General features: G+C 39.7%; 1 protein-coding gene across 5 annotated transcripts in view; it reads left to right on the forward strand.

Annotated features, from left to right (window-relative positions):
* DPP6 (dipeptidyl peptidase like 6) overlaps window positions 1-22,433 on the forward strand; it is a 571,605-nt gene that overhangs the window by 501,481 nt on the left and 47,691 nt on the right. For all 5 annotated transcript variants that reach the window (XM_064703886.1, XM_064703887.1, XM_064703884.1 and 2 more), the window contains exons 9-12: window positions 11,974-12,128; window positions 13,622-13,719; window positions 17,578-17,701; window positions 18,515-18,553. In XM_064703886.1, the coding sequence (XP_064559956.1) occupies window positions 11,974-12,128; window positions 13,622-13,719; window positions 17,578-17,701; window positions 18,515-18,553 (416 nt within the window). The remainder of the gene's footprint in view (window positions 1-11,973; window positions 12,129-13,621; window positions 13,720-17,577; window positions 17,702-18,514; window positions 18,554-22,433) is intronic.

Here is a 22,433-nt window from a genome sequence, read left to right on the forward strand (position 1 = left end):
GTCATTTATATGGTAATGGGGGAGTTCACCCTCATCCCCAGTGATTTCTGCAAAATTCTGCATGCTGGTTCTCAGCATATTTAGCTTTCTCCAGCGTAAATTAAAATGCACATTCATGATCTTTGAACAAAGCGGGCAGGGATAATTGGTAATTTGAGCCTGTTCTGTACAATGCAATTCAAAGTAATACTTATAATTTGCAGTTAATTAATCAGGGCTTTTTTTTCTTTAAAATTCTTAATTGCCTTTCTATGATATTGATTTTTAATAAGTTTTACTCCTACCAGTTTTAGTTTCAATTACACAGGCAATTTCTTGTCACTGTTACTGCATGGCCCTGTGTGTGTGTTTATATGTATATTTCTGTATATTTTGGGGTATTTTTTCAGAATTTTTTATGCTGTTTTATGGATAGAGGTTTTGTTGGCTGAAATTAAAAAGTTGAAAATAATAGAATCAATGTACAGCCAAGAGAAAAAAGGTACAACAGGGAATAGAAAAATCAATACAATGAAATTTTTAAAAAATGTTAAATAATTGGCATTCTATTGCCACATTTAAATATCTGGAATTCTATGCCAAACTCATTTGGTATTAAGTTCACTATCTAATTAAAACTCTTTGTAGAAGACTCTAATTGTTGTAGCTTTAAAGTAAAAACAGTGATCATTAGAGGTACAAACTTTGGGCTCTCTGAGGAAATTCAGATGGTCATAAATTCAAAAATAATAATATTAGTGAATAGAGATGTACGTGGGGGTGGTGCCTGTGATGGGAAATATGCCATGAGCACCCCATGGCTGACCAAGCCCAGCTCTGTCCAGCCTGACCTTGAATGACCAGATTGAAGCATCCACCACCTCTCTGGGCAACAACCTGTGCCAGAGCTTCACCATACTCATTGTAAAAACTTCTTTCGTATGTCTAATCTACCCTTCTTCCATTTAGAATCATCACCCCTTTTCCTATCACAACTGGTTATCTAAAACGTTTGTCCCCATCTTTCTTAGAGGCTTCCTCCTGGTTGGTGCCCCTGCCCCAGGGACACAGCTTTCCTCTTATTTTATCAGGAGATTTAGGATTACTGCACTAGAGTCTACAGATCAAAAATACTGACAAAAGAAAGTATTTCCTGGTAGCAGGGATAAATGAGATTTTGATGCGTGGACATTATCCTGCAGGGATGTTTGTCTTTATTCTTACCTGGGTCCAGAGTGGATGACCTTCAAAATACACACCTAGGAAGGAGCAGAATTGTGCTCAACATGCAAGTGCCACAACTCTGATAAACACAGTCATCAAACCCCACTGATCCATCAGTGGCATAACCTGATTACATACCATTACCTTCATTAATAATAAATGTTCCTCTTATTTGATAAGAACATTTTTTTTTCTGAAATATTGCTGTAAGCTAATTTGAATTCTGGTTTTATCCAGCTCTCTTTTTTTATTATTCCTTGGTGATTCTATTGATCTCAGTAGTTCCTCTGATTATTCAGTCCTGTAAAATCAGATTCACCCTCTGAGTCATTATTGAGCTAAATCTCTCAGTTAGCCAGGTCCTGAGTCACTGTTCAAGTTGAAACCTCTGGGAATATTGCCATAACAGGGCAATATGTACCCTGAGTGGTTTTTTAATGGCTGTTCAATGACTTCAGCTGTTTAAACTGGGCAAGGAATTAGAAGCTAGACTAAATTCAGTCAATGTGCTCCAGTTCCCATTTCATAAAGCAGGGCTGTATTCTGCAATATTAACTGACATTTATTAGCACTCAGACTAGGTGACTAGCAGGTGCTGCTCAGGGTGAATAAATCATGCAAGCAATTCACATGAAAGACAGCTTGTGCAAGTGCTGATAAAAATCCATGGGGTTGAAGAATCAAGTTCTTTAATAGCAATGTCAGGCTGTTCAGTCTTCTTATCTCTCATATTTCTTTATGAAACATTAAAAGAGATTGCTTTTGGGCACTTGTGTTCTTGAACTATTGCAATCGTCTAATGAATTTTTGATTCCGAGGGTTTTGTGATTGCCAACTTTCTTGATACATCTGCAGCTATTGAAATGGATCCCCTGTGCCAAGGCTGGCTGTCCATCTTCCTCCTATCATAAACCCCACAGATTCGTTAGACAGAACCTGTAACTTTTAATTTAAAGGAAAGGTGAAGTTGAAGCTGCTTGAGCATGTCTGAATAGAGAAATATTCAGCATATAATGAAAGCCCTGATTTGTCTCACTGCATTGCACAGATAAGCAAATTGTATTTCCAGCCATAGCAACCTGTTCAGTGGCTCCAGAGGGGTAAAGAAGAAAAGGATTTGTCTGTAAGGAACCCTGCTTCATTTGGGCCATGTGGATTCTCTCTGCTCTGGGTCCTCAGCAGTTGAGCAGGTACAACAGGACCTTGCAGTGAGAATTCACTCTCACAGCAGTGACCTGCACTGCAAATTGCTCCAAAGAATTCTGCCAGGAAATGTTTCTACAGATTTAGTGCCTTTACTAACAGGCTTTCATGATGAGCTGACAACAGGCTGTGGGTTTAAGTTTTGTGCCAGGTGATGGAGAAACACATTTTTATTGTACATTAGTGGCAGACAGCAGTTTCCCACTGCAGATGGGCTTCCTAGATGCATTTGCTCTTTGGAGTGAGTGCAGGAAACAGGAATAGCTGAGGGTAGGATGGCTAATATTTCTCATTTCATAATTCAAAGCCCATTTTCATTATTACATCTGAGCATCCTGACAGATCACAGCCCTGCCGGAATCTGCACGTCAGTCTTGTCACCGTGGTCCAAAGCTTGTCACTGACCCTGAGAATGACTCACACAAGCAAAGGACACTTGCTAATTGTTAGGAGCAGTTGTGAGTATTAATCATTAATGCTTTTGAAAATTAAGGATTCCTAAGGATGGGGTGGGTACAGGTCACAAAGACCCAAAAACACAGAGAAAGAAACTTCTAAAAAGAGGAGAGGGAGGATGTGGAGGCAACTCTACATTTTTCTGGTGTGTTTATTTGAAAAAGGACAGCTTTAATTACAAATCAGGCCCAAAAATACTGATGTACAGGATACAGGATAGTTAGGCTTTGTGTATGACACCTGGTAACCCTGCCTGCCTGCTGTGATGGCTCTGAAGAGGTGCCAAACCTCCTGGGGAGTTGCTCATTGCTCCTGCTGGGCACCAGGATCCATGCGAAACCTGGAGGACAGCTCCTCTCCATGGCTTTTTGTTCCTCAAGTAGGATTTGAAGAGCTGGGTGCACTTAGTGTGTCACAGCGTGAAGGTGGCCTGGAGGAAACACTCTGACTATTTTCAAATAGCTGAATTCTTCTTTTATTTGTAAGAATCCACCATTTGTAAGAATCAATCCATTTGTAAGAATTATTTGTATGACTCAGCTGACATCTCATACTTGGGTGTATCTGTTTTGTTAGTTGGTTGATTTGGGCTTTTTTTCCAACCAATGCATTTGCATGATTGAGGGAGATTTTAAACATTCATGATTCAGGATTTTTTTTTCTTAGTTATTGCAGTCTGAGCTTGGCCTCCTGTGTGTATTCTGTAGGGGCTGTAGAGGTGTACCTGAAGATGGGATCCGGCAGGTGTTCAATAAATCCAGCTTTTGAAGCCCCCAAGCAAATCAAACACTCAAGAAACTCTGGCAGCTACTTGCCAATAACCTTATAAACATTCCTAATGCCCTGACTCATGGCAAGCACAGAATCCTTCAGTGTTAGAAACACAACAAATTAGAAGAATCAATGGGTCAGGGGGGAAACAAACAAACAAATGAAACCAAAACCAAAACAAGGAAACCACATTAAAATAACAGTTTTGAAATAGGGCGAATTTAATGCCCTCAGAAAATCTCTTCTGTCTGTCAGGAGCTTGGTCCCATGCTAACATGATCTCATCCTGCTCCTTGGGGATGGGTGTCCTAAAGATTGTCCTAGAGAAGCATTGGTGGTTACTGCTGGTAGTTGGGAGTGTGGATGAGGACACCAGGTTGGAGTGGTCAGGATTTGGCCAGACTGGCTGGCAGATTTGCCTCTGATGTGCCCACTGTGGCTTTGCTGGACACTGCTCTTCATTCCTGTGTGCTCCCTCAGGAACCTGGCCAGGTACACTGAGCATCCCACAGTGACTTGTCTGCTTCCAGAGCTTTGTAGCCTGTGGTGTTGTCACCCAGAGCCACCTCTGTAGCCATGATATTTTCTGAAAAATCCTTTCCTTAGGATTTTTTCTCCTGAGAAGCTGTGAGGCCTCAGGAACAAAATGTAAGCAATGGTTATCTGCTGCTGTGGAATGCAACAGGTGCATCTGGGATTGGTCTCATAGAGTTGTTTCTAATTAATGGCCAATCACAGTCAGCCGGCTCGGACTCTGTCTGAGACAGAAGCTTTTGTTATCATTCTTTCTCTTTCTATTCTTAGCTAGCCTTCTGATGAAATCTTTTCTTCTATTCTTTTAGTATAGTTTTAATGTAATATATATTATAAAATAATAAATCAGCCTTCTGAAACATGGAGTCAGATCCTTGTCTCTTCCCTCATCCTCAGGCCCCTGTGAACACGGTCCCACACCTCCCTCTCACAGCAGTGCAGGTGAACCACAGCCCATTTGTGTCCACATTTAGTGGGGTTTGCCTGTTTGCCCCTCAGAGTCTCTGTGGGCAGGATGACCCCAAGATATGTCAGAGAGTCTCTTTTCCCAGCCTGGCAGCTGAAGAAGGAGTCAGGACTCTTCTGCTCTGGTTTTCAAGGTTGTTTATTTGCAGTTATCTATAACATTCTTTCTCTGATCTGCTGAGGTCTGTCCAGCAGGTTGGGTTGAGGCACACTTTAGTTTTATACTAAAATCTACATGTAAATTATTTACAATAATCTACCAATACCTATCACCTATGTTAGACAGTGTGTTTCTACTCCAAACCAATCTAAAAGTGCCAACATCATCCAGAAGAGAGAGGCTAGGAAAAAGAAAGAAGAAGGACAAGGCATGCCCAAATCCCTCCATCTTGGCCTCTGGACCTCCATTCTAAAACTCAAAATTCTACTTTTCTATCTTGTAACAAACTAACTATCATTCTATTTAAACTTTTGTGGCTTGTGAATCCTCATATAAGGTTGGTAGCTGTTTTCTCCAAGGGCTAAAATTGAAGGCAGAGGTTTTTTTGACTCTGTGCCAAGGTGTCCTTCCCAGCCCCCTGTCAGCATCTCGAGTCCTCCAGGGCAGGCAAAGGAATTTCCTGGGTTCTGACATTTGCCAAGCCTGGGCTTGGCTCAGGCTGCACAGCAGCTCTGGGGCCCATTAGAGATGTGGAAGCAAGACATGATTCTGCTGACCACACAGAACACATGAAGAGTGGTTTTCCTCAGTGTCCAACGTGAACCACCCTGCTGTAATGAGCTTCTCTCCTGGCCCTCAGCATCTGGCAACAGGGAGGCAAAAGCAGTGGCCAAACCCTTTCCTGCTGTCTCAGCACGACATTCTGAGCAGAAAACAACCCGTGTCCAAGCAATTAAACCAGGTGACTAAGAGGATGACACTTGCAGCTCTCACCTTCCCTGTGTTTAAGGAGATGCAGAACTCCTTTCCCTGAGATGAGGGTCTGCCACCCTCTCATGGATATCAAACATGCAGGAGCTGCTCACCCTCCACAATGGGATTTTGGATCAAGGATTTGGTATTTATCAAGTGTTCTCTAAAGCACATCCTCAAGAAATACTTTATTCTTCCTAAGCTTGTTGCCTGTCAGTGGCAGAGGAGACTCTGTGTTCTGGGTAGGAATAAAGGGGTGAGCAGTGCAGCTTGTTTTTTCCTGAGGATCTCTGGAAGCATTGCAGCTCATTGTTCTTAAGGATCTCTTGGACAAGAGCACAAGCAGCTTGAGAATGGTTGTTGTTTGCAGATTCACAGAATGTTCTGAGTTGGAAGGGAGCCACAAGGATCACTGAGCTCAAACTGGGCTCTACAGGGATCAAACCCAGCCCTTGGTGTTTGAGCACCATGCTCTGACCAGCTAAACTAATCTCAGCATCAGGAACTGAGGAATTGGGCTGAGCCCGTAGTCTGACCTCAGCCACATAATTTTTTATGTTGTCTACAAAAGGTAGTTGAATTGTTCAGCAACCCTGCAAAATTGCAATTTTTTTCCACCTGGCTCAATTAGACAACTGTGAAAGAGGATTAATTGCTCTGAAATCAATAGTGCAGCAGTGCAGCCATGCTGACATCAGCCCAAAATAATGTCAACACAGGAAAATGTAGATTGGGCATGGTAATCTAAAACAGTTTTATACTATTTGCATACACATAACTACTTTTTTGCACTCATTTTATATCTATTACAATGATTTAATGGAAGTCAGTGTAGACCTACACTACAGCAACTGAGAGAAAAAATGGTTGCATAGAATAAAAGGTCATTTTGCACAGCCATCCCTGAAACACATGTCAGTAAAGGAGAATATAAACAATAAGTTTTCCCTAACTGGCTAAAAATACTTGCTTTCACACTCTACAATAGTAATCGATTTGGACATGTGGTTGGTGCTTTGAGATGATCTAGTAATTGATTTTAAAACAGATGGCAGCTGTCAAATAAGCATTTGTATTTATTTGATGTTTCTGTGAGAACCCTTGGGGTTTCACTATCTCAGTACTCTTTGTTTTCTCCTTTCCTAGACCCTCTTGCTGTTCTCTGATCTCTCTCCCTCTCATGTTCTTTTGATGCATCCTACTGACAATTTCTTTTGAGCTTTCTTTCCCAACGTAAACCACGGCCTTTATGTCAGGCTTTAATTTCATTTTGCTTGAAATTCCTTTTTATTAACAGTTTTAATAAAACAGCAAAATGTCTTCAGCACACCAAATACTTAATAATCTGAGCATCAGCTACAATACATCACACAAACAGAACCATTGGTTGTGCTCCCCAGAATTGCTGTAATTTACCAAATCAGCAATAAATAACACTGGCCCTGAGAGCTTTTGAACCTTAAAATGCTGATGTCTTCGATTTTTTTAAAATTTATTTTATTTTTAGTGATAGAAAAGAGTGGCAAATGTAGAGGTCAGACTGTCAGAGGATTGGCCTGGCCAAGCATCTTTGTCTTCTTGTGCAAGTCTTTGTTTTTGTTAACTCACACTTAAAAATTACAAGTTCTTTGTGTCTTCTAACAAGAAGGCCCAGGAAAAGGTGGATTTTTTTTTTTTTTACTTGTAAATTATCTTTTTTATCAGTTTTTTCTCCTGATGTTATTGGAAGTAATCCCTAAGCTACCAATGGATTTTTCAGTCAGTCACTGGTGAAGGCTTCATCTTTTTCCAAACAGAAGACAGAACTTTGCCACCTTCAGCAGAAAGGAAAAAATCACAAGTATGCCTCTGGATAGGCTGCAGAAATAGTTGGATTTTAGAAAAGCATGAAGAAACCTCCATGGCCATTTACATGTATGTGTTTATTAGCAAAGAGGAACTCTGCCAATCTAGAGCTCTGTGCAAGCCTGGAAATGGATTTGTCATGGAAATGTCTTTAGAAATGCCCCAGTGGCAGATTATGGTTCAGAACATTAAAACCATCTCTGTGGATTTACAAATGTGGTGCATACAACAGTTTTGGTGGGGGTTTTTTTGCTCTTTTTTTTTTCTTTTTTTTTTCTGTTGTTTTTTCCAGAACCTGCTGGTTGCCACAGAAGTGGCATAAGATAAAGGCCTGGTGCTCTTCCCTGCATTGAGTCTATCAAGGAATTCAGTGGTCTGAATGCACTTCACTGAGCTGTTCAGTGCTTGGACAGAGGTGGACATCACAATTATAAATGTTTGAGTTCTATGGCTAAAGTTGCTATACGAGTATCACAAGGAATAGCAAAATCCACTTGTGAAGATCCTTACAGGATTGAGGTGGATATTATCCATGGAGGAACGAGTCAGAGGATTTGTGGGGTCTCTTCCAGATTCATTTTCTGTGATTCCTTGAGAAGTTTGTTACCTGGAGTGAGATAAGAGTCTCCCATTTCACTGCTCTTGCAAGTGCTGCTGGAATTAAACTGCAGTTTGAAACAACCTGGGTGCCTGCTTAACTTTACATATGCTGGGCTAATTTTTGATGACAGACCTACTAGAAATATCTACCCAACTTCTGATCCACTGTTCATATTCTTTCCAGGGATTACCCACATGGTATCATAGCCAAATGCTGCATCCAATCCCATATTAACCACACAGCCTGCAGCTTGGCAGCTGAAAACCACCACAAGGGACTTCTCCTTCTGCTCCTTGATGGTGAGCAGGAGAGCTTCTACCAGGACACACATCCTTCAGAAGACATGGCATTCCCTCTTTGGGCAGCCTTGTTCACTCTGGGTATTGCTCAGGTCTTGATCTCAAAGACAGCCACCCACAAAATGCACAAATGCAGCAGCCTTGAATTCAGCTCAGGGAGTGTGGAAACCCAGGGCACTGGGAATATTTCCCTGTCTGCTCTGGGGTGCCCCTGACCCCCAGGGGAGCACTGACTTTGACCCTCATTCATGGAGAAAGTTTCCTAAACTCCAGAATATACTAGGATCCACTAGGGTGTGATGTAGATTGTAGAGAGTAGTGTAGGTGCATCACTTAGATAGGAAATTTGGGTTTTGGGATTTTTAGTATGTTGTGGATGGAAGCAAGATGGAGGGCACAGGATGTTGCCCTGGGCTTCTTCCTCATGCTTCTTCTTCCTCCTTCTCCATGGCTTTGGGTGGCATTTTGTAATTGGGTGGAAAAGTCCCCATTGCAGGCTCTTTGGGATCAGTTATTGGGTTAAAAGGGAAATAATCTAGGTGTCAGTTCTTAATTGGACAGTTTAGCTTTAAAAGACCCTGGAACAAGAGGTTGTTGGCCATTTTGTGATGCTTTTCCAGTGCACTGAGCCTTGTGTGGACAGCGTGCAAAACCCTTGATAAGATAACAATAAAGCTGAAGACCTAAAAAATCCAGTGCGTCTCTTTCCTGACACAAAACCATTCCAGGAGGGTCTCCCCCGACAGGAGAGCCCCCTGGGAGGGCCAAGCCAGAGTCCCAGAAATTGGGGAATCAGCAACAGGTACCCTGACAAGGGAGCATCCCTCTCATCACACCTCTGGTATTTCCTGAAGTTGCTCTTCTCCTCCAATGATATTGAAGTTTCTAAGAGGGATATACACCCAGTTGTCACTGAATATTATCTTATCAAGGACTTCAAATTCTCTTCCTGAGGGTCTGGTAACTTAGAAGACTCTTGGTTTCACACAGCTTCAAAATGATCATTCAATTGGGCCATACTCAACTAGAAAAAACAATTAAAATACCCATCCTGTAACATTCCCTGAGCACAAACACATCACTGTCTAATACATTTCCCCACTGAAGAGTCACTACTCAAGAGCAGGGTCATCCAGCTGTTTCAGAGTGATTGATTACTAAATGTGCTGAGATGGAATAACTTATCTCAAACCCTGTGCTTGAAGCCAGCCAGCAGGTCTGAACAACCCTTGTTCAGCTAAGGCAGTTCAGTGAGAACTTTATTCTCACTCTTTAGCAAGATTGCATGTCCTGTAGGGGCTGGCAGGCAAAACTGTGGAGAAAGAAAGAGCACAAAGCCAGCAGGATGTGACTGTGAGGAATCTCAGCAGCTCACTCACAGCATCCTGGCATCATGAGGCACTCAGTGACTGCAAGCCCTGGGGAAGAGGGCAAAAGTTTTGATCAATTGTCACTCCATGCTCTTAGTCAGGAGGTCACGATCCAAATTTGTTAGGGGACTTTAGTGTACAAGGAGAATCTGTTTTTTCACACACGAGGCAGGATCTGAACTAACTTTAGAAAAACTCAGCAGTTTTGAATGGAGCTGATTTTTCAGAGCATGTGCTAAATGCAAACACAATGAATAAACTGTCTGCAAGAGCGAATTGTCTGCAAATCATTTTTTCTTTCAGCTGAAAGAACTTTCTGGTACTAATTCATTCTGTAGTCCATGAGAATGTTCTCTGGTTTGCTAAAACTAACTGATCTCTCCAATAACAGCAAGGTCCTGGCTTTGTTTCAAGGCAAAGGTTCACTCAATTAAATCTCATTAACAGAGGACCACAAAACCTGCACTAAAACCTTCCTGGGTATGTGACCTTCAGCAGAACTGCTTCATTAAGTCTGAGATCCTGGAGAAAATGTTTGCTGAATAAAGTCATTCCTAATTAATGTTAAAATGTCAATGATTCATGTGCCATCCATCTTTACTCCTTTTCCTTTATGCTCTTCATTATCTCTTTAATGGGCAACCAATATAAAAGTCAAAAGCAGAATCTTTTAAATGTACATAGAACAGGTGGGACAATGCAGCAAAGCAAATTTGCCAGATGTGCTTTCCCATGAAATATTTGTAACTTCCTAAATATCTTTCAAAAACCCCACTTCCATGCTGAATTAAGAATTGATTAATTAATTTGTTATTTCTGAAAACCATATGCATCGAGGATGAATTTTTCCTTGCACCCTTTCTGATGTTACCTTGAGTTTTATTCCAAGCCATATGCAAGTCTTGATTAACAAAGTGTTTATTTACCCTGTGATGGATATAATTGTCTGTTCTCCAAGGATTGCTCATCCAATTTTTAATTTTTTAAAATTAAACAGTGTCTGGTGAGTTTTTACTCTTCAGACCAGAGGGATGTCCTGGTTGGACTGGGGGGTCATCAGAGGGTGCTGTACAAACTTGGTGGGTCTGAACTCAGAAAAGGCTCATCCCTTTTTCCAATAACCAGTGATGGCAGCAGATATTGGGGCTGCTTGGACCTGTGCATCAGGACTTCATGGTGAAGGCTTAGAAACACTCTGTAGCCTCTCTAATTTTTATTCTCACATTAAAGTAATGGGACCCATCTTCCTGCCCATCAATCTGTACAGCATATGCAAGCCCTTCTGGTGGTTTAAATAGGAATGACTCACATGATATTCAGCCTCTTAATGAAAATGTATTACATTATTGTCTTTCACAAAATGGGAGGTTTAAAAAGCCAAGTTAATGTCTTCCAAATGTCAGTAACTGGAGACACTTTGGACCAAGAGTGAATTTTACAGCTTTTCTGCAGATCTGTAAGATGAACTCATCTTTACAATGAAGGACATTCAATTATATTAAAAGTATTAGAAATTAGCAGATATTTGAATTTGAATTTAATAAGAACTAGGTTTTGCCAGTATTAAAAATAATTTCACATGATGGCAATATTGTTTTCTCCTTACATACTTGAACTCTGACATGTTTGCATTGGCATTTTTCTGAGCACCTTTTCATTGGTAATTATATTACTGAAATCTCCAAAATCCCAAATTTCAGTGGTATGACGGATCAGTCTCTAATCCTGGCTCCTTATGGCAAATTGCCTTGCAAAAGTGATTTTAAAATGAAATAGGGATAAAAGTCAAGATGATATCCAAGGCACAGACTTTATAGCCTGGTACCTTGCTTTGGAGTTCCACCCTTTCATAAATTACAGAAAATTTCTACATTTATTTATTCCCAATTGGCAACAGAACTTAGGAATATTTAAATTGTTGCTGAAGCACTTGTATAAACACTGTTAGAATTGATTGATATGTGTCTGGTCTGATGTTGTGAACCCTAATGATGTGCAGGACACATGGCAGGAGCAGCAGTGCCTGTTATGCTGTCATGAGTGTGTGTACTAATATGAATAATTTGATGTTTCTTCAGCAAAGGTAATTAAGCCTAATAACCTATAAATACAGAGTAATTGTTATCAATTGTGCTCATTTGTGTATATGGCATAATTTGATGAGTATTTTTGATTGATATTCCTGTGGCATCCTCCCTGTGCTGTGATTAGACTGGGATTTTCATATCTGCACTCTTTCATTTATTGCTAACTAGTAATTTACCTCTAATAGCCTTTTCTTTTCTGTTCTCTCTTTTTTTTTTTTTTAATTAGAGGAGATCTTGAAGACTCACATTGCTCATTGGTGGTCTCCTGATGGCACCAGGTTGGCATATGCAACAATTAATGCCTCCAGAGTCCCCACCATGGAAATCCCAATATATACAGGCATCCTTTACCCTACTGTTAAAACTTACCATTATCCAAAGGTAAGGGAAAATAAAAGTATAATTCCTGCTGCTCTATCAGAAATAAATAATTGTTTATTTCCAGTAGGCTCAGACAGGAGACTAATAATGCATGCTCATAAGCAATGAAAATAAACAGATCAGCTGTTCCTCAGCAAATGTGCATTTAGCACGTTCTTTAGCTGCATTTGTAAAATTGCACTTTTCTGGTTCTATGACAATTAGTAACTCTGTGTACAATTAAAATAAAATTTAAAAATCCTTACTTTTTACACACACAAAAGCAATTGTGCTTCCATGCTGGAACGGGTGGAAGCTGGATGTTATCTGTGGGTTTGTCTTCCAGGATGGAGTTGTTGGTGTCTGAGGACTTGGAATTTCTTTATTTCTGTGTTTGGATATGTTTCTATATTTAGACATGTTTCTATATTTAGATACATTTCCATATTTAGATTTTTTTTATTGATAGATGATAAAGAGATAGATAATAGAGAGAGAGAGAGAGATAGATAGATAGATAGATAGATAGATAGATAACACATAGATAGAGATAGATGTAGATAGATAGATAGATAGATAGATGACAGAATATAGATAGATATAGATAGATGATTGATAAATAGTAGATAGTAGATAATAGATAGATAACAGATATAGATAGATAGATAGATAGATAGATAGATAGATAGATACATACATACATACATACATACATACATACATACATACATACATACATACATATATTCTATATTTACATAGATTCCTTTTCGTATAGAAGGAAAATGTAGTATTTGGGCTTCCTTAGAATATTCAGGACAGCCTAATGTCAGAGGAGACATTGCTTTTACAGGTTTGCTGTGCCTGAAAGACAGAAAAAGACTTAAGAGCCAATCTGCCCTTGACTGCAGACCTGCAGGGAGTGCACAGCACTGGCACAGCTCCCCACCAGCACAGACTCACTGCTGCTGGTATTGCTGTAATTTCCTGCTCTAAAGCAGCACAGGGGGGTCTGCTGCACTCTTTCCTTCTGGGTTTCTTGCTTTAAGCACTGGTTGCCTAAGACCTCACATGCTGGTTCAAATTGAAGCATAATTTAACAGGAGAGATACCCACAAACATGCAGGTTTTGTGGAAATCAATGGTTCAGCAGGAAATACCCTTTCCTACAGTACAAAATGAATCAGTATTTCACTATATCAACCATCATCCCATTAGACAATCTTTGTCAAAAGGTGCAGGAAATAGCAAAATTTCTAGTTGCCATGAAAAGTAGGGGTTTTTTACTAAGGTTAGAAGTGTCCTGAGTAAAATTGCCCTTTTTATTGTGCTTGCCAACCTCTCCACACCTCTGTGCCACATCCCTGGATTTGCAGTCTCCCTGTGAAAGACCACAGCAGTCCAGTCCATCTCCTGTTCAATGGGAATGCTTTTCATAATCCATGGGGATGCAATAAATCAAAACCATTCTGTGTTGTATATGATATGGTAATTTATTCTTTTCTAAAATCCAGGCTGGAATGGAAAATCCAACCATTTCTTTGCACGTGATTGGTCTGAATGGACCCACTCATGACCTGGAAATGACTCCCCCAGATGATCAGAGAATGAGGTAGGTGCTTTCTCACCTTTCAATGCTAGCCCCAGTTCCTTTGGGGAATTTTCAAGATAATTTTTCAGTTTTTAACACTGGACCTTTCTCTGCTGCTATCAGAAAGTTTCATTTTGTGTAAATCTGCTTTATTTTTTTTTCATTTACTCATCTTTTTACATGCATTTTATAGAATTCTATATTATAACAGACTTACACTGAATAACTTTGAATTGATCCAAACACATTTATACAAAAGATGTGTGACCTGTGGCCAAACCAAATGGGTATTTGCCTTTCAAAAATACAACTTCACACCTGTCTACAGCAAGTGGGAATTCAGGATCACAGTATCCCCATCACAGTAACAGAATGGTGGCTCCTGAACAATATAATTTCTCTTTTTGGTAGCATTCTCTGTAAACAGAGAGACTCAGAAAAGTTTTAATTACAGCAATAACTTCTGACTGCTGGATCCAAGTGTTGTTCATAAATTTGTTCTGTATGGTTATGGGTGGCCATAATTTATTTAGTTGCAATCAATATTGCAAAATGATGCAAAATGCATCATAATTAATTAGTGCTTGTATATTTCATCAAAACCATGGCAATTTCCATCTCTAGGGATGATAGAAGTAGTGCTGCCAGAGCAATAGGGGTGTATTTTCATTATGCATATGTTTTCTGAAATGAGAAGATCAGTGTGATAAAATGTTATTAAAACAGGCAAGAGGGATGTACCGCACATTCAGTTACAGAAGGGAGTCTCAAGAAAGCAGGGGAAGCTGGTGATAAGGATCTTCCAGCAGACACATCCTATCTGAAGCATTTCAGTGTGCTCAGTGCAGATGATGTATGGACAGAGTGGGATTTTGTGTTCTTTTTATCTGGAGCAAAGTGATTTAGTACAATTAATAAAGCTGAGAATAAAGTGGAGATATGCCACGGCCTTTTTTTCTATCAAAATTGAAAGAAGCCAGAAATTTTCCACAGAAATTGGATATTTTTCAGTTAAAACCAAAAAATAAAATAAAATAAAATAAAATAAAATAAACAAAGAGGAAAATAAACAAGAAAAAACAAAGCAAAGCTGATGATGGGAAAACATATTTGTGGGTGAAATGTACAATATTGATCACTTGTCTTTTTTAAATATCTTTCATTCTGAATATTTTTTCAAGTTTTCTCCAAAGCCATGCTCTTCTGTGAAAAAAAGACAGTGAAGAGAAGGGGTTGAAATTGAAGGGTGAAAAGTAGTACTATAATATTTTATGCCTGACAGGCTTTTTTTATTTTGGTGAAAACCACTGGACCTCAAGAGTTTCATCTCCAGATGGTCAAAATTTGATCATCTCCCAGCTTATTTCTCCTATTTGCATCTTAGGTGGCAAGTTGAGGGATGATATTATCTCCATCAAGTGCAGAAATCATCACTGGCCCTTCTGGCATGGGCCCGAAACAAATAAATAATGGAAAAACTCAGACAATTCCAGCCTGGATGTGAGGCAGTGTCTGAGCCCAGGGATCATGGGCTGGGCTGCTGCCTGTCCCTTGGCCTGTGATAAATCCCTGTCTGTTCTTTGTGCTGTTTGTGACTTTGGCCATACTGTAGGTATTCATATTGTAGAGTCACACCTCATGTTTGGGATTCCTGCCTCCAGGAAGCAGCCATGGAGAGCTGGGGCATGAACAAGGCTGCTGCGCAATAACCTCAGTCTCAGATGATTCAGATCAAACCAGAAATGTCTTTACTGGGATGTGGAAATCCATTGCAAAACTCAGGATGGCTTCACCCTCCCTGGCAGGGCTCAAGCAAGGTGTCCCTTCCCTTTTGCTCTGCTGTGGATGTCTGTAAATGCAGTACTCAAGGACCTGCTGGTATTTTGTTCTATGGAAGAAAAAAGTTCTCCCTTAAATCAGCTCCACATAAATTGTGGGACAAGTCAGGCAGAGGGGGCTTGGCAATTGCACTGATTTCCCATCTCTCTCCACTGGCTGCTCCACCATGCAGCTGCAGGAGCAGCAGATGTTGAACACTAGCTGAGATGAATCACACATTCTTGTCTCATTTTCCTCTGCAAAATGAGAACCATAAAACTTGGGTGTCCTATAGAAGAGATGTGAAGGGAAGTAAATGGAATGAAAGACTCCCCACTACTCAAAAACTAGAATAATGACTATCCAGGTATCTGCAGCTATCTTTGGGCTGGGTTATCTGTGGTCTTGATGACTGGAACAGAGTTCAGAGGGGAATTGAGACTCCACGCCTTTCTCTGGGGTAGGGAAGACCATGATTCACCTAAAATAAAAACTAAAAGTTCCTGAGAAAGAACTGTGGCTCCTGTGTTCAAATAGTGAGAGAGATGTAAAAATTGAATATATGTCTTTGAAACTTTAAATTGGATTTATAGAAGAAATGCTCCAAGCCACAATAAGTACTAAAATCACATTCCTTTACTGGGGAGACTGAATCTGCTCAGTTCATTTTGGAGAGAAAGAAGAGACAGCTATACAGTTTAATTTTGCTGTGTTGTTTTGTTTTTTTTTTTCCTCTTAGGGCCTACACTGTTGCTGATGAAGAGTAAAATTACAATTTTATTTCAGGCTCTAAATTTTCAGACTGCTGTTGTCTCACCTGGGCATATCCTTCCCTCTAGTTCAGTAGATGCAAGCATTGAGGCCTTTTGTTCATTTTCCCTGCAGCCAATTTCAGGCACTAAATAATACTGAAAAGTACAAAATCAATTTCCAGCTTGTTATTTTTCTAGACAAACAGACCTTTGTGCTTTTGCCCTTTCTCTTCAGTATATGCAGGAGCTCTTGCCAGAACTCAAAGGGCTCTCCTGTGACACAGAGCATTATTTCCAACGAGAACAACAATTCCTTATACATATTTTATAGCAAACAAATGAACTAATAAATTTTTTATAGACTGTATGCTGTAAAAAGTCTTATTATGCTTTAAGGATGTCTTGGCCCACATGGCCCAGCAGAATATTATAACATCATAGCTTTGGCAGTTCAGCCAGAGTTGTGCCCTACAAATGAAGTGGTGGAGCCCTGAATTGCTGCAGAGGTGGACATTGGTAGCATCATGCCCTGGCTCTGAGAAAACAACCATCAGTGAATTTATTCCTGCATTTTCCAGCCCAGCCCAAGTGGCTGCAGTCCTCACTATTGAATGGGACTTTTCCTGGAGGTATCAATTACAGGACTGTGCAGCCCACACCCATGGTTTGCTCCAAGTACCATCACAACCTGAAAATGTCCAGCAGTAAGATGGTGCAGGCAGTGTAGGAGGGTGGTTTTGCTCATGCAAACTATTTCTGCTGATGTCTTTATGGCAACCAGCTGCATCTGCTTTACAGGAACCCTGTGTCACTCCAAACTCAATCCTTCTTACTATTTGTCTTTTAATACAACACTCCTGGACACTTTGGTGTGTAGCCAGCAGGCCATCAGCTTTTCATAAGCATCAAGAGCCCAACCATTGATAGTGATGGGTCTGAGTCAGCTCACTTTAGTGTGCTCAGAATGGAAATGGTTTGCAATTTCTTTTCCACCTGTGCATAAATGTGTAGCCCTAGGCAGTTCAATCCTTCTTGGAAGACAGAATAGCTTGAAAGATTCTTTATCTCTGTATTCGTCTCTTCTTTGAAAATAACTTCCAGTAGTGGCAGATAAAACACCTGCTCAGTCCTAAAAATGTCATTTTTAGGGGTTGAAATCCATACATAAAGCAGTCTGGATACATCAGGACATGATGTTCTCTAAAACCACAGCTCTCTCCTGGCCTGTTTGCCTGCAGCAGATGCTCTGCCATGTGGCAGTTCAGGATGGCAGCGTTGTGATCTGGTTTCTGTGTGTGTGTGTTTGCAGGGACTACTACATCACCATGGTGAAATGGGCCACCAGCACCAAGGTGGCAGTGAACTGGCTGAACAGGGCCCAGAACGTGTCCATCCTGACGCTCTGTGATGCCACCACGGGGGTCTGCACCAAGGTAGGAGGGGTTTGCAGAGCACTCACTTGCCATCAGTGTCCAAAACCCATGCAGGGAGAAACTATTTAACTTATTTTACATGGTGAAAAGCCAGCTGGAACACATTAATTTAGGCATACAGAACATAAACAATGTTCAAATTTTAATTTTTTTTAACACTTAAGTAATCCAAGAACACTCTGTGTTTGTCTTGATTACCTTTACCTGCACACAAGCAACAATTTGCAACCTAAATACCTTTGCAATATTCAAGCTGCATTATATGTATTTAATGGCATCAAAACAAGCTCATGCTTATCTACACATATCTTAATTGTAGTTAATTAATCCCTTCTATAAGTGCACTAATACAAATGGTGTACTGATATAAGATCAGCAGATTCTCTTAGCAGATTCTACCATTTAAACTGGCATGTGTTTCTACTGTATAAAATTGTTCTAATACACCTATCCCTTGAAAGAGATCAAGCAATTCTGTGCATAGAGCATGGTGAGAAGTTTTTTTCTTAATAATTTTCATTTCAGCCTTTATTTATTTCTTAAGAAGATTTATTTCTTTGGGGAATAATACATCTTGTGGATTTATGTATTTTATCTGTATGTGTAAAATGCTTTCTTGAGCTAGTGAATGTTTATCCATCAGGGAGGAAAGTCAAGAAAAGCAGCCACTAGATTCCATTCCAGAAGCACATATTTAAACAGTTTCTCTGTATTTCTGACCAACTTTTCAACTCCAATCCAACAGCTTTATGCATTGATAGGCAAAACATAATATATGACAAGTATGGTATTAATGATCTTTTTGTCTTTTAGAAACATGAAGATGAGAGTGATGCCTGGCTGCACAGACAGGTAAGAGTGATCTTCCCCTTGTAGTCAAGTTTTTGGTAAGATAATTTCTTTGCTGAGTTTTTCCCCAAAGAGAAAAATCTGATTTCCAGATTTGAGAGAGCTGCTTGGAAGATAGCATGATGTGTGTAACAGAAAAGAGCTTTCTCAGTAACAAACAAGTTCTCAGTAAAGGTGCCATCCACTCTGGTAGGTCCCATAGTCCTTAGCCTGCAATTAAATTGTATTTAAAAGAGATGAAAAGCTGATGTGGGTGGGAGTATCTGTATAGGTGTATATATATATATATGAGAACTGGCAGTTTCTGACTCATCAGCCTCAGACACAACCTTTCATACTCTGCCCTGACACTGATGATGACAGTTTAAACACTATTATGGTTGTTGTTGTTGTTTTCTGGTCATTTTATTGAGAGGATCTCTGTCCATTCAGAGACAAAAACCATGCAGATGGACTCTTGAGTCACTTAAATATCATATATAACACTTGCCCAGGAGTCAGTTTGTGAAGGGATCTCAGATTAAATTAAGCTTTTTTTGAGAGAGAAGCTGTGATCTCGATTCAGCCACAACACTAAACTGTTTTTCAAGCCTTGTATGAACACCAGACAGGGAGCAGCATGTCACAAAATAGCTTGTTCAATATATTTTTTCAAGTCCAGATTTAAAGCATTTCAAATTTTTGTCACAGCCTGCTCAGAGGAGCCGAGACCCTGTAGAAATGGCACTTCATCAGTTCACAGCAAGAACAATGCTCTCCTCTGTTCCAGTGGCTGTCCCGCAGCAAAGGGCTGTGTGTGATCCACAGGAAAATTGATTTTATGGGGAAATAGATTTTGTGCTCCAAGCATTTCAAATAATCTTTTGCTGATATAGAGTAAAAATGGTGCTGAAATATTCTTTACATTCATAAGGACTGTATTGGCTTGAGTAGGAAACAAAAGCTTAAAAGACAAGCCAAATCAAGGGGAAATTCAATTGTCCGTGTATTGTATGTTAAAAAAAAAAATCAAAAAACCAATCAACCAAACAAACAAAAAAGAAAAAAAAAAAGAAAAAAAAAACCAAACAAAAAAACCCCCAAACAAATAAAAAAACACACCCTTAAATGGCATTATTTATTTTTATAAGTTTGAAGGCAATAGCAGTAAAATAATCCTTCCATTGCTATTTACTGCAGTATAGTAGAATCTGTGTTTTATACTGTGTTTTATATTACTAATACAGCATAATAGAACTTGTGTTTTTATACTGCTGTAGTTATTTAGTCACCTACCACGTGGACAGGCATTAAAAGATAGTGCTTTATCCTCATATCTGAAGTAAATGATCTGTCAGTCTCTAATGGCCTTGCTCCAGGGAAATACATTTTGTTTTACTACATCTCCAAAAAGCATATACTTAGTTTGAGAGCGCACTCTTAGTTTAATGTTAGAGAAGGATGTTCATTATAGCCAAATGAGTCAGACATCTCAGTGCTAAACCAAAATAACATTTTCTATGGACTTTGGAGACATTTGATAGCATCCTTCAAAAGCCTTTGTAGCAGTCTGAAGAATCATATAGCTCTTTTGCGAGTATTTCTGACAACAAAATTACTTAAAATTCTAGTTTTCACTGAACATGATTACTGGGATAATTGTATTTCCTACATTTGCCTTTTATTCTATGACACATTAATCTAGATAACTGGAAAGGTATTTTCATGGCATGTGTGCCCGACTATGAGGATGATGTGAAAATGTTAAATGCTAGTTTGGGTCCACTAACCTCTTCAAGGAGGAGACGAATTGCACATCAGGCAGCTGCTGAGGGATCTCAGGAGTGGCTGGGCTCAGGATGAGGATTCCTTGGTTGAGACATTTGAATATAAATATTAAAATTATATCAAATTATATTAAAATTAAATCACTTGCTTTGCAAGTGAGTGGGGTCACACAGCCAAGGGACCCTGGGCAGGGTTCAGCCCACCCAAAAACCTCCTTGCAAGCAGTGTCCCAATTCTAAATAAGCACGACCAAGGAATCCAACTGCTTACCTTGTTCTTTAAAATACTCCTTAAAAATTCTCCATATGCCTGGTTTGAAAGGTTTTTTGCACAGGTAGGTTTTACCTTTTTTCCTGGGAATTTAGGTGCATCCTCAAATAAGGACAAACAGCTGGGAGCAGGAGACAATAAGATTTTCTATATTTGCTTTTTATTCTATGACACATTATTCTAGATAACTGGAAAGGTATTTTCATGGCATGTGTGCCCGACTATGAGGATGATGTGAAAATGTTAAATGCTGGTTTGGGTCCACTAACCTCTTCAAGGAGGAGATGAATTGCACATCAGGCAGCTGCTGAAGGAGCTCAGGAGTGTGGCTGGGCTCAGGATGAGGATTCCTTGGTTGAGACATTTTAATATAAATGTTTGTAAGTGAGACACCAGGGTGGTGGCAGTGGGGTCACACAGCCGAGGGACCCTGGGCAGGGCTCAGCCCACCCCAAAAACCTCCTTGTGAGAACTATCCCAATTTTAAATCAGCAGGACCAAGGAATCCAACTGCTTACCTTGTTCTTTAAAATACTTCTCTAAAATTCTCCATATGCCTGGTTTGAAAGGTTTTTTGCACAGGTTTTACCTTTTTCCTGGGAATTTAGGTACATCCTCAAATAAGGACAATCAGTCAGCTGGGAGCAGGAGACAAGAAGATATTCAACAGGGACATGAGGTGATGTCCAAGGATGACAGGGTTGAATTTTTTCAGCTGCCTGAAATCCTGGGAGATCTGAGATAAACCATACAAGCCATGAATTTGAATTTTGTTGTTTAGTAGTTTGGTGACTCAGTGGCATTTAAAAGTCTGTGAATGCAAGGTCATAGTAAAAAATCTCTTGTTTCCTTCTGGGCTCAAGTTCATAAATATATTTTATGCAAGTCCAAAATCTTCGGAGAGCCTCTCTCCAACACAGGCAAGAAGAAATAATGCAGCCCCTCCCTGTGCAGCTGAAAAATAGAATAAACTACTCAAAGTATAATGAAGAATATTTACACAGTAATTGTTAGAAATTATCTGTCACTCTTTGTCAGATGAGGTGGCACATGTTCACTAAAACTGCCCAGGGACTCTGCAAGTTTATATTTTTTTTTATTTATATACTTTCTTGTGCACTTCTAATCACAAGAGCCAGACTGAACTTCACTCCTGCTTTTACTTAAAAACACAAACTGTTTGAAACACTAATTATAGCTGTAAACAATTTTGTTTCAATTTCTGTGAAGAAGCCTGTTTCCAATAGTTCTAAGGGTGGTCATGTACAGGCAATGATTCAGCAAGGGAGAAATCAGGCAATTTCTGAGCACCTGCTGATGATAAACTTAACTGGCATTTTAATTGTTTTATTTATTTAATTGTGTATGTAGCCTGAAAAAAAGATTTAATTAGAAACCAGGATGCAATTGCAACTCCACCAAGGGCTGTAGTCTTTGGCATTGACATTGGCAGGACCAGGAGACCATAAAATTGTTCAGAGACCTGTAACCTCCAAAACTGCCTGCATGGGCTGGCTGCCCTCCCCTGATAACATCTTCTTTGGGTTGCATTTTTCTTTCCAGTCCTATTTGACCATTGTTTTAGATGACCTCAGTCTGAAGCTAAAGACTCACTCTCTTAAAAGGTGGAGGTGATGAAAACCTGGCACCATTTTTCTTTTGCTACTCCCTTGCTTTAATCCTGCATGATAACCCAGTAATGATTCTTACACGTAGTTAATATGAGGTTTGAAAAGAGATTTTTAATTTAAAAACATAGATCAGAGGAACTTACAAACAGGACCCACTTTTTCAGTCTGTAAAGCCCTTTTGCCATACAATTATCCCATAATTAAACTAATTTTAG

The sequence above is a fragment of the Zonotrichia leucophrys genome, chromosome 2 (genome assembly GCF_028769735.1).
Source record: "Zonotrichia leucophrys gambelii isolate GWCS_2022_RI chromosome 2, RI_Zleu_2.0, whole genome shotgun sequence".
Classification (NCBI taxonomy): domain Eukaryota; kingdom Metazoa; phylum Chordata; class Aves; order Passeriformes; family Passerellidae; genus Zonotrichia; species Zonotrichia leucophrys.